Here is a 12,365-nt window from a genome sequence, read left to right on the forward strand (position 1 = left end):
AGTGTATATTTCTCTGGGGTCATTGTTGCCATTTTAGTATTTTGTTATCTCATTCATCTATTCTCCTCTGTATAGAATGACAAGACAGAAAAACTCACCTCAACAAAGAGAACAGGAGGCAGAACTGACTGTCAGGGATCTAATCACTATGGACATAAGTAAGATGTTGGAACTAGAGTTCAGAATAATAATTATAAAGATACTAGTGGGGCTTAGAAAAAGAAGACACCAGAGAATCCCCTTCTATATAAATAAAAGACCTAAAATCTAATCAAGTTGAAATAAAAAAGGCTATTAATGATATGCAATAAAAAATGGAGGCTATATCTTCTAGGCTAAATGAGGCAAAAGAGAGAATTAGTGATACAGTAGATAAAATGGTGGAGAATAAAGAAGCTAAGTAAAAGAGAGAAAAACAACTACTGGATCACAAGGGGAGAATATGAGACATAAGTCATAAAATTAAGTCAAACAGCATCAGAGTAATTGGGATCTCAGAAGAAGAGGAAAGAGAGAGAGGGGCAGAAGGTATATTGGAGCACACTATAAGGATAACTTCCCTAATCTGGGGAAGGAAACAGGCCTCCAAGTCCACAAGGCACAGAGAACTCTCCTCAAAATCAATAAGAATAGGTCAATACCTTGATATATTAAAGTGAACCTTGCAAATCTCAGAGACAAAGAGAAAATCCTGAAGGCAATGCAGGATAGGAGGTCCATAACATTACACAATAGAAACATTACACTGGCAGCAGACTTATCCACAGAGACTTGGCAGGCCACAAAGGACTGCCATGATATATTCAGGGTGCTAAATGAGAAAAACATGCAGCCAAAAGTACTTTATCCAGCTAGGATGTCATTCAAAATAGAAAGAGAGATAAAAAGCTTCCAGGACAAAGAGAAACTAAAAGAATTTATGATAACCAAACCAGCCCTACAATAAATACTAAAAGGGATCCTTCAAGGGAAGAGAGAGCCAAAGAAGCAGAGACCAGCAAGGAACAGAGACAATATATAGACACAGTGACTTTACAAGTAGTACAAAAGCACTAAATTCGTATCTTTCAATAGTTACTCTGAATGTAAATGGGCTAAATTCCCCAATCAAAAGACACAGGGTATTAGACTGGATAAAAAGAGCAAGACCCATCAATTTGTTGTCTGCAAGAGACTCATTTTAGACCCAAAGACACCTTCAGATTTAAAGAGGGGATGGAAAAACATTTAATCATGCTAATGGGCATCAAAAGACATCTAGAGTGACAATCTTTATATCAGACAAATTAGATTTTGAAACAAAGACCGTAATAAGAGATGAGGAAGGACATTATCATAATTAAAGGATCTATCCAACAAGAAGATCTAACAATGGCAAATATTTATGCCCCTAACATGGGAGCAGCTTATATAAGCCAATAAATAACAATTAAAGAAACATCAATAATAGTACAATAATAGGAGACCTTAGTAACCCACTCACTGAAATGGACAGATCGTTTAAGCAGAAGATCAACAAGGAAACAGGGATTTGAATGACACATTCGACTAGATGGACTTCACAGCTATATTCTGAAGAATCCATCCTACAGCAACAAAATACACATTATTCTCGAGTGGATCTGGCACTTCTCCAGAATAGACCACAGACTGTGTTACAAATCAGGCTCAATCAATACCAAAAGACTGGGATCATTCCTTGCATATTTTCGGACCACAATGCTTTGAAACTGGAACTCAATCACAAGAGGAAACTTGGAAAGAACTCAAATACATGGAGGCTAAAGAGCATCCTACTAAAGAATGAATGGAAAAAAAATAAATAAATAAATAAATAAAGAATGAATGGGTCAACCAGGAAATTAAAGAAGAATTTAAAATTCATGGAAACAAATGAAAGTGGAAACACAACTGTTCGAACCTTTGAGATGCAGCAATGGTGGTCCTAAGAAGGAAGTATAGTACACTACAAGCCTTTCTCAAAAAATGAGGAAGGTCTCAAATAACACAACCTAACCTTACACCTAAAGGAGCTGGGGAAAGAAAGCAAATAAAGCCTAAACCCAGCAGGAGAAGAGAAATAATAAAGATTAGAGCAAAAATCAATAAAATAGAAACCAAAAAGAATAGAACAGATCAACCAAACTAAGAGCTGGTTCTTTGAAAGAATTAATAAGATTGATAAACCCCTGGACACACTTATAAAACAGAAAAGAGAAAGGACCCAAATAACTAAAATCATGAATGAAAGAGAAGAGATCACAACCAACACCAAAGAAAGACAAACAATTATAAGAACATATTATGAGCAACTATATGTCAGCAAATTAGGCAATCTGGAAGAAATATATGCATTCCTGGAAACTTATAAACTATCAGAACTGAAAGAGGAAAAAATAGAAAACCTAAACAGACCCATAACCAGCAAAGAAATTGAAGCAGTAATCAAAAATCTCCCAAAAAACAAGAGTCCAGGACTAGATGCCTTCCCTGGGGGAATTCTACCAATTGTTTAAAGAAGAATTAATACCTATTCTTCTGAAGCTGTTTCAAAAAATAGAAATGGAAGGAAAACTTCCAAACTCGTTCTGTGAGGCCAGCATGACCTTGACAGAGAAAGATCCTACTAAAAATGTGAATTACAAACCAATATCCCTGATGAACATGGATGGAAAAATTCTCCCTAAGACACTAGCCAATAGGATCCAACAGTACATAAGAGGATTATTCATCACAAACAAATGTAATTTTTTCCTGGGCTGCAAGGGTGGTTCAACATCCGCAGATCAATCAGTGTGATACACTACATTAATAAAAGGAAGAACAAGGACCATATGATCCTCTCAACAGACGCAGAAAAAGCATTTGACAAAGTACAGCATCCTTTCTTGATTAAAATTCATCACAGTGTAGGGATAGAGGGAACATACCTCAATATCATAAAAGCCGTCTATGAAAAGCCCACAGTGAATATCATTCTCAACGGGGAAAAACTAAGAGCTTTTCCCCTAAGGTCAGAAACACAGCAGGGATGTCCACTCTTACCACTGTTGTTCAACATAGTACTAGCAGTCCTAGTCTCAGCCATCAGACAACAAAAAGAAAGAAAAGGCACCCAAATTGGCATAGAAGAAGTCAAACTCTCACTCTTGGCAGATGACATGATACTCTGTGGAAAACCCAAAAGACTCCACCCTAAAATGGCTAGAACTCACACAAGAATTCAGCAAAGCGGCAGGATATAAAACCAATGCACAGAAATCAGGTGTGTTTCTATACACAAACATGAGACAGAGGAGAAATTAAGGAGTTGATCCCATTTACAATTGCACCCAAAACCATAAGATACCTTGGAATAAACCTAATCAAAGAGGCAACAGATCTGATCTCAGAAAACTACAGAGCACTCATGAAAGTGATTGAAGAAGACACAAAGAAATGGAAAAACGTTCCATGCTCATGGATTGGAAGAACAAGTGTTGTTAAAATGTCTATGCTGTCTAGAGCAATCTGTACATTCAGTGCAATCCCTATCAAAATACCATCAATTTATTTCACACAGCTGGAATAAATAATCCTAGAATTTGTATGGAACCAGAAAAGACCCTGAGTAGCCAAAAGAATGTTGAAAAAGACAACCAAAACTGGTGGCATCACAATTCTGGACTTCAAGCTCTATTACAAACCTGTAAGCATCAAAACAGTATGGTACAAGCACAAAAACACATAGATCAATGGAACAGAATAGAGATTCTGAAAATGTACCCTCAACTCTACGGTCAACTGATCTTTGACAAAGCAGGAAAGAATACCCAATGGTAAAAAAGACGATATTTTCAACAAATGGGGTTGAGAAAATTGGACAGCCACATGCAGAAGCCACATGCAGAAAATTCGACAGCCACATGCAGAAGAATGACACTGGACCCTTTCTTCACACGACACACAAAAATAGACTCAAAATGGATGAAAGACATAAATGGGAGATAGAATCCATCAAAATCCTAGAGGAAAACACAGGAAGCAATGTTTGTGACCTCAGCCACAGCACTAGATATGTCTCCAAAGGCAAACATGAACTATTGGGACTTCATCAAGATAAAAAAGCTTTTGTATGGTAAAGGAAACAGTCAACAAAACCAAAAGACAGTTAACAGAATGGGAGAAGATATTTGCAAATGTCTTATCAGATAAAGGGCTAGTATCCAAATTCTATAGAGAACTTAGCAAACTCAACACCCAAAGAACAAATGAACACACATTTCTCCAAAAAAGACATACAAATCGCCAACAGACACATGAAAAAATGCTCAACATCACTGGGCATCAGGGAAATGCAACTCAAAACTACAATGAGCTAGCACCTCACACCAGCCAGAATGGCTAAAATTAACAAGACAGGAAACGACAGATGTTGGCAAGGATGCAGAGAAAGGGAAACCCTCTGACACTAATGGAAATGCAAGCTGGTGTGGCCACTCTGGAAAACAGTATGAAGGTTCCTCAAAAAGTTGAAAATTGAGCTGCCCGATAGCCCAGCAATTGTACTACCAGGGATTTACCCCAAAGATACAAAGGTAGTGATCCTAAGGGGCACCTGCACCCCAGTGTTTACAGCAGCAATGTCCACAATAGCCCAACTATGGAAAGACCCCAGATGTTCATCAACAGATGAATGGAGAAGAAAGATATATACACAATGGAATACTACTCAGGCATCAAAAGAAAGGAAATCTTGCCATTTACAATTACGTGGATGGAACTAGAGGGTATTATGCTAAGTGAAATAAGTCAATCAGAGAAAGAATTATCATATGACCTCACTCATCTGTAGAATTTGAGAAAGAAACAAAAGAGAGGATCATAGGGGAAGGGAGGGAAAAATAAAACAAGATGAAATCAGAGGGAGACAAACCAACTGTAAGAGACTCTTAATCATAGGAAACAAAGTGAAGGTCGCTGGATGGGAGGTAGGTGGGGAATGGGGAAACTGGGTGATGGTCATTAAGAAGGGCATGTGATGTAATGAGCACTGGGTGTTATATATGACTGATGAATCACTGACCCCTACCCCTGGAACAAAGAATACATTATGTGTTAATTATTTTATCTATTTTTTTTAAGATTTTATTTATTCGTGAGAGACAGAGAGAGAGGGGGGCAAAGACATAGGCAGAGAGAGAAGCAGGCTCCATGCAAGAAGTCCGATGTGGGACTCAATCCCGGGACTACAGGATCACGCCCTGAGCCGAAAGCAGACGCTCATCCCCTGACCACCCAGGCATCCCTAATTATTTTAATTTAAATAAAATTGGTAAAAATGGAAAAAATGACCATCTCCTCCATATTTTAGTTGCTAACAATGGTTATGACAGATTATTCTTAAAATGAACAGAATTCATAAGTACATTTATTGATTGATTGATTGACTGATTTGCAATTCCAATTTTTAACAAACTAGGAATGTTTGCCTGGCCTTTGCATTGAATTTTTATTACAAAGGGGCAAAAAATAGGCCTAAATGAGTATGCGACCAATGTAAGACACGACTGTAATATTTAGTGGTAAGAACATAAGGAGAGGTTTGGAACCAGCAGAAATGAACTGAACTTCTTGCCCCTCTAGCAAGCAGCATCAGCAATAGTACCAAAAGGAATGAAAGTGAACTCATGACTAATTTTTCCCTTTTGATCTGAATTCGCTACAAGAAAAGTGGATGAGGCTTGGAATGAGAAAACACTCTAGATTTAATACAGATCTCTAACATTGATGGATGCTAATTCAGAATCCCAAGGGAGAAACAACCATGTTTTTTCAATTAAAAAATGTGATATGATATATTGAGAGGTTCCCAACCATAATCTTGGCTTTTCTTGTTACTGTCCTCAATTTTTCAGCATCTTTCTTGCACTCAAGTCCTATTAAATATTATCATTTTACTGAATTAACTCACTATCTACCTTCTTATTCCAGCACCTAATCCACAAAAAAAAAAAAAAAAAAAAAAGGATTACTTTATCTCTGTTTTATTTTCCCCAGAGAGAAAGTTTCTTGAGAATTATTTCTTGTCAGGTGGATGTCTTCATCGGCCACATGACTTACACAATTCTTTGCAACACAGTAATTGCTTACTGAGTGTTTGTTGCAATAAAGTGATTATCACAATGATAGAAAATTCACTGTACTATTTATAGCAAGCCTTCAAAGCTAAACTGGTACTACATTTCAGTTAACTGGTTCATTTTAGCAAATGATAAATCTTATATTAATAGAAGAGTCTAAGCTTCAAGGCTGCTTTTATTTATCTTTGGCTGGGTACTGAAGTACGTGCTAAATGATCTAATCTGAAAAGTTTAAATCTCTTGGAGTTACGGCTCTTCTATCAGACATTCGAGATTATCTACTTTTCTAGTCATCACTCTGACATCACTTTAACCTTTTTAAATTCTAGACTTTTACATAATGTATTTTAGCATTTTACAATATGTTACCTTTTTTCCCCTACCTGTGGAATAGAACAATACGAAATCACTTACCCTTTAGAACTGAGTTTGCTTTTACAAGTTTTCTGTCACTATTATGTTCAGAAAAAGGATCATAGAATGAAAAATTTAACATAGTTTGTGGGCACAAAACTCAACAGGAAAATCCACATGTTAATATATGCCCATGGCTATGTAAGGCATAGACAACCACTTATAGAAACAATTTTAATAGACCTCCAAATGAAACATAGTGTAGGTTTTATCATGGTAAAAATAGGTTGCATTTCCATACCAAATCTTGAAAAACACGACAGCAAATCTAGATCACAGTAAATCAAACATACAGGCTTTTGAAAATGAATAGAACTTTGTTTTACTTACTTAGAGGCCACTCGGAAGTATTTCTGGATAAAATAAAAGGCGACCCCAAGAGGCACAAGAGCAACCAGGAACACAGGAGTAGCATATGAAATCATGCCAATGGCAGACAGGCAGAGCAGTGTTGAGCGAGTTAGAGATTCCAAAGTTGGAGGGATATGCTATTAAGAAGGTAGTTTGAAAGGAAAATGTTTTAGTCCAAAGAAAATATTGGTTACAATGCAATAAAATATTCATTTATATTAATGTTAAGTTACATAATTAGTTACAAAAGTAGTATGTCAACATCTCGTTATAAGCAAGTCTTCATTCCTTTAACTTCACTCCCTTCCCATAGGTCAGTATATTTACCCATCTATCTACCTATCCATCTACTTATCATCAGTCAGTCTACCCATCCATTTATCTTGGGTATTTTATGTAAATGACACTATACTATAAATCTCATGTGTCCATGTGTTCTTATTTTACTTTACTGAGCAAGACAGACTATAAAGCTTCCCATGATACCATAGACATCTCTCTCTCTCTCTCTCTCTTGAATGGCTGCATACTATTAACATAGTTAGTTATTCCTCTTCTGTAAGATATTTACATTAATTTTCTGTATTTTGCTTTCTCCTATCCCTTGCATATTTTTGATTGGATTATTTACTGCCTAATCAATTTTTAGGTGCTCTTTATAGATTATAGATGTTTTCCTCTTGCTTTACATGTGTTGCCAGCTTTTCTTCCAGTTAATCTATTATGTTTTAAATCTGGCTTTGATGCTTTTAGCTTGAGAGAAGTTTAAAATTTTATATAGTCATTTCCGTTGGCCTTTTTCCTTATTCAGAGTTTTGTGTCTTACTTAATTCCCACCCAGAAATTTTAAAACTACTTTCCCACATTTTATTTTATAGTCTTATGTTTTATATGGCTATCTTTATTCCATATGTATTTGCTTTGTATTTTATGGATAGCTAATTGTCCCAACATTCTTTATTGAAAAAATAATCCTTTTCTTACTGATTCCAGATACCACACTTACCCTGTGTTAAATCTCTCCATATGCTGGTGTTTCTGAGTTCTCCAGTTTGTTCTTTTGATCTACTTATTTTCTGTGATCACCAGAGTATTTCATCTTTATAGTGCTTTCTGGGTATCTGATAGGGAAACTCTCTCTTTATGTAGGAATTTTAGGATTTCCAGTATTGTTGGATCTCTTCACTTCTTATTAGGTTTCTTTCTGTTTTTGTTATTATGAATAGAATTCATTTCTCACTTAATTTTTTAATTGGTGTAGAAAAAGTTACTGAATTTTGTATCATACACCTTATGCAGACACTCTTATGAACTTCCTTTTGTTTTCTTCTTGTACTACTTGTCTTGGACTCTCTAGGTGGCTATCATATCATCTTCCAAATAAGGGCTGATCCGTCTCTTCTTTTCCCATGTGTATTCCTTATGAAGTGTTTTGGATGCAGTGTGACCAACACCAATGAAAATATTCAGTATACTTTTTAGTCAGCTGCATGCATCAAGCATTCTTTTCCTAAGCTGAGGGTAATTTAAGTATTCTAAAGGCAACTATGAAAAGTCAGAAAAGACCAGTTCTGGATTTGAAGGATTCTTTTGTCAGTTATCCTGAGGGGTCTGTTCTTGGAGTGATCTATTTTAAGAGTTTGAGGACTTTAACTTCAGGACAAAATTCTAGAGGGATAAGGATCTAAAACTAAACTGGGCATCCCTAGAATAGTCTCTAAAATATCACACCATTTAAAGCTTTTCTCATGGAAGAGCCAATCTAATTGAAGTAAAGGACATCTAAGACAGCCTGGCATTCTATCCTTTGCTTCTGGGAGACATTCTGCAACAATAGTAAACTGTTAAGAATATTGCATGAATGGAGATACAACATTGATCAAAATGATTCCCTTTATAATAAAAAATTAAATGTTAGTTCTTTGCTTTTTCCCTTTATTTTAAGCTGATTTTCAGGGATCCCTGGGTGGCTCAGCGGCTGAGCATCTGCCTTCGGCCCAGGGTGTGATCCTGGAATCCTGGGATCAAGTCCCACGTCAGGCTCCCTGCACGGAGCCTGCTTCTTCCTCTGCCTTTGTCTCTACCTTTCTCTCTCTGTGTGTCTCTCATGAATAAATAAAATCTTTTAAAAAACAACAAAAAAAAGCTGATTCTCGAAGTATCCTCTTCTACATGTATAAATTATTTCAAATTAAAGTTTTCCTTTAAGTTTTTTTTTAAGATTTTATTTATTTATTCATGAGAGACACACACAGAGAGAGAGAGGCAAAGACACAGGCAGAGGGAGAAGCAGGCTCCATGCAGGGAGCCTGACGTGGGACTCAATCCTGGGTCTCCAGGATCAGGCCCTGGGCCGAAGGTGGTGCTAAACCGCTGAGCCACCTGGGCTGCCCTGCCCTTTCCTTTAAGTTTTTATTCTAGAAATCCATATGTATATAATATTGATAAGTGTGCATATAGGCTCCAATTGAAATTTTAGAAATCCTCTATTGTTAATAGGGATCATAGTTTATCTTAAATGTTACTTAGGTTCTACCAAAAAAAATGTTTTTGAGCTTGGAAGTAACTCAGGCACTCACCTGATCAATGATATTTGTATCAGCTGAGAAGCGATTGAGAATCAATCCCAGGGGGGTGGTATCAAAGAATCTAGGCAATAAACAGATTGGAATGAAACTATCAGGACCCTGAGCACTGCTAATGAACATCTTGGACTCAGGAAAATGAGATGGTTCCTATGCATTTGCTCAAAGGCCAAATACATTCTCTAATGCTTCATAATTCACTTAAATTTAAAGATGCATGTTTTTATGATTTTCTGTGTGAGAGGGTAAGAAATAATTACATTTTTACCTTATTGGTCCAAGAATTATCTTATTGAGGAGATTTTGGTGAAGGTTTTTGGCAGCTGTGAGACCCATCCATTCTACAGTGAGTGATGTGACAAGGCAGAGGAAAATACCTGCTCCACAAAGTATGCTAAATCCAGCCACATAGTAGGTCTAAAAAGCAACAGCACCAAAAAAAAAAAAACCCACAAATGAAATTATCAGTTTTTTCTCATTAGAACACTAAATATCAAAGTCAGACAATATTTTTCAACTTCATTATCTTGCATCAATTTAGACAGTTGAAGGAGTACAGTTTTCCTTCACTCTTTTCCAAGGTTTGTGTAAGGGCAAATGAAACAGTAGAGTCTGTTTTCAGGTTTGAAATATTTTTGGCTCTCTACACTGTAGAGTTCATCATTCCTATCCTTAATCTCAGAATGACCAACTAATACATTGGCATCCGTAGTTAAAATCAATACTATCAAAACAAAAACAATAAAAGTCCCGTGTATATGTTACACACACACACACACACACACACACACACACACACACACATTGTGCATATACCTTGAATCCAAATCAAAACATTATCTTTAAGAGTTTCTTATAATAAGCTTTAAAACACAAAAGCGATCACATAGATTCCATTTTGACAGGTTATTCTATTTCAGGTCCTGTTCTAATTAACTTACTGAATCATTACAAAAATCCTATGACATTTGGGCTATTAATATCAAACTGAATAAATGGGTATAACTGTTAATACCAATATTTATTTTCTTGATGATTTAAAAACAGAATTCACTATACCTGATCAGCTTTTCCAGTATTGTTTATACTGTACTCTGAAGTCCATGTGGCTAGCCAGTAGTCTATAGCCACGATGACTGAATGTTTCAAAAGCTTAGAGAAAATCATCAGGAAGAGCAAGAAAAATCCTCCAGAAGTAAGGTATCTCCAGCAGGTTTTCCATGGCATTTTAGTTCTGAGCCTCATGACAGTGGACATATTATCATCCTCATCTTCCTCCTCTTCTTCCTCTGCATGTAAAATATTAGTTTAACCTTCACTCAGTAAACAGGTAGATAAAATTTGTATCATTTCACAAAAAAACATATAAAAATCTCCCTCAGATTTATAGAAATACAAGTGCTGGTCTTAGATATTTTAAATGCTTCTAGCAGAGAAAAAACCTCATTTAAAAAGCTGGTGAAAATGAATGAATGAGCAAAATGATAAACAACATCTATATCTGAATGAGATAATTTGCCAATTTATTACACATCAAATTGACAGGAAGTGTAGACTAGAAGTTTATGAAGTTATTGAAAGAACTGTGTTGCCAATAAAACCACAGGCCTGGCCTTTAAACACATAAGGTTTTGAACTCTAAATTTCTGAATTTGTAAAACTTCACCAGAAGGGAACAGACTTGAAATCTGTGGATAGTCTAAAAGGTTATAATCAATGCTCTCAATGGTCCATTTTAGATGTGGTCATGCAGGAACAAAGTAAGAAGAAACCTTCTAGAGAGGAAAGGTGGAGGACAGATGACAATAGGGAGTTCCTTTCTCATGTTTAAGCCATCTGGAAAGTCCAAGATGGCTATCCTAAGAACATACTCCATTATGAAGACAGGGAATTTCGGCACCTCCTCACTGGCAAGATCTGATTATTTGTGTGGTCTGGTGATTGATGTGCATATCCCATCCTTTCCTATTCCAAAGACCATTTTCATTGCAGTTATCCTTTTAGATATTCCATTACTGTATACTGAGAGGTTGTGAGCAGGAAAGATAGATAGCTTTGGTTTACAGGTTATCAGACCACAGAGATCTAAATATGGATACTACGGGAAGGCTGAGCATCACCAAACATCCCTAATATTTTGAGCTGGATCCAGTAAATGAACAGGTCTCAGATAATGTGTCCTTTGGTAAGAGTCGATTAAATATGTGAGGACAGGATTAGAAATCTGCATAATGAAAGTGCCAGACACTTACAGACTACTTACTACCTGTCTCCCCAACATCCATTTTCTGTTTCCATATTAGCTGAAATTTCAACTTGCCAATGGCTGCTCAGCTAAAGACAAGATTCGTTCCTTTCCCAGTACATAATCTGTCCATGAAATGAACTGACCAATGGTAAGGAGTAGGAACAATATATGCAACTACTTCCCCTCTTCCCTTCCTGGTGGCTGGAACAGACATACTGACCAGGACCAGAAATAGCAACCTAGTGAGAAATACGTAGCATATTGGGCTCTTTAATATGCATTACCTCATTTTATTCTGTAAGAAAGTAGTACTATCTAATTTTATGCCTGAGAGAATGGATTAACACAACAAGCCTAGGATAGAGTGTCCAGCTGTATACTCACCACTGGAACACTGGATAGAGTAACTGGGCATGACTCCACTTTTAGAGTGTCTTAGAAGTAACCGGCTTAAAATTCTAGAGGCTGATGTCTGTTTACAGCACCAGACTTTCTTTAAAAATATTTTTAAATCTAAGGAATGGAAGTGCAAAATCCATTCATTTGTCTGTTCATTCATTCATTCTCTCAATGAGTATTTGTTGAAATACTGAATAGTTATCAGCTGGAATATAAAGGTATCACATTTTGGTGTTCTTTGGCTTG

The 12,365-nt window shown here is 36.4% G+C and overlaps 1 protein-coding gene across 8 annotated transcripts in view; it reads right to left on the reverse strand.

Moving 5' to 3' along the window:
- ABCC9 (ATP binding cassette subfamily C member 9) overlaps positions 1–12,365 on the reverse strand; it is a 150,483-nt gene that overhangs the window by 39,157 nt on the left and 98,961 nt on the right. For all 8 annotated transcript variants that reach the window (XM_041736005.1, XM_041736000.1, XM_041736007.1 and 5 more), the window contains 4 exons: positions 10,532–10,761; positions 9,741–9,889; positions 9,467–9,536; positions 6,867–7,024 (listed from right to left, as the gene is read on the reverse strand). In XM_041736005.1, the coding sequence (XP_041591939.1) occupies positions 6,867–7,024; positions 9,467–9,536; positions 9,741–9,889; positions 10,532–10,761 (607 nt within the window). The remainder of the gene's footprint in view (positions 1–6,866; positions 7,025–9,466; positions 9,537–9,740; positions 9,890–10,531; positions 10,762–12,365) is intronic.

The sequence above is a fragment of the Vulpes lagopus genome, chromosome 21, assembly GCF_018345385.1.
Source record: "Vulpes lagopus strain Blue_001 chromosome 21, ASM1834538v1, whole genome shotgun sequence".
Classification (NCBI taxonomy): Eukaryota; Metazoa; Chordata; class Mammalia; order Carnivora; family Canidae; genus Vulpes; species Vulpes lagopus.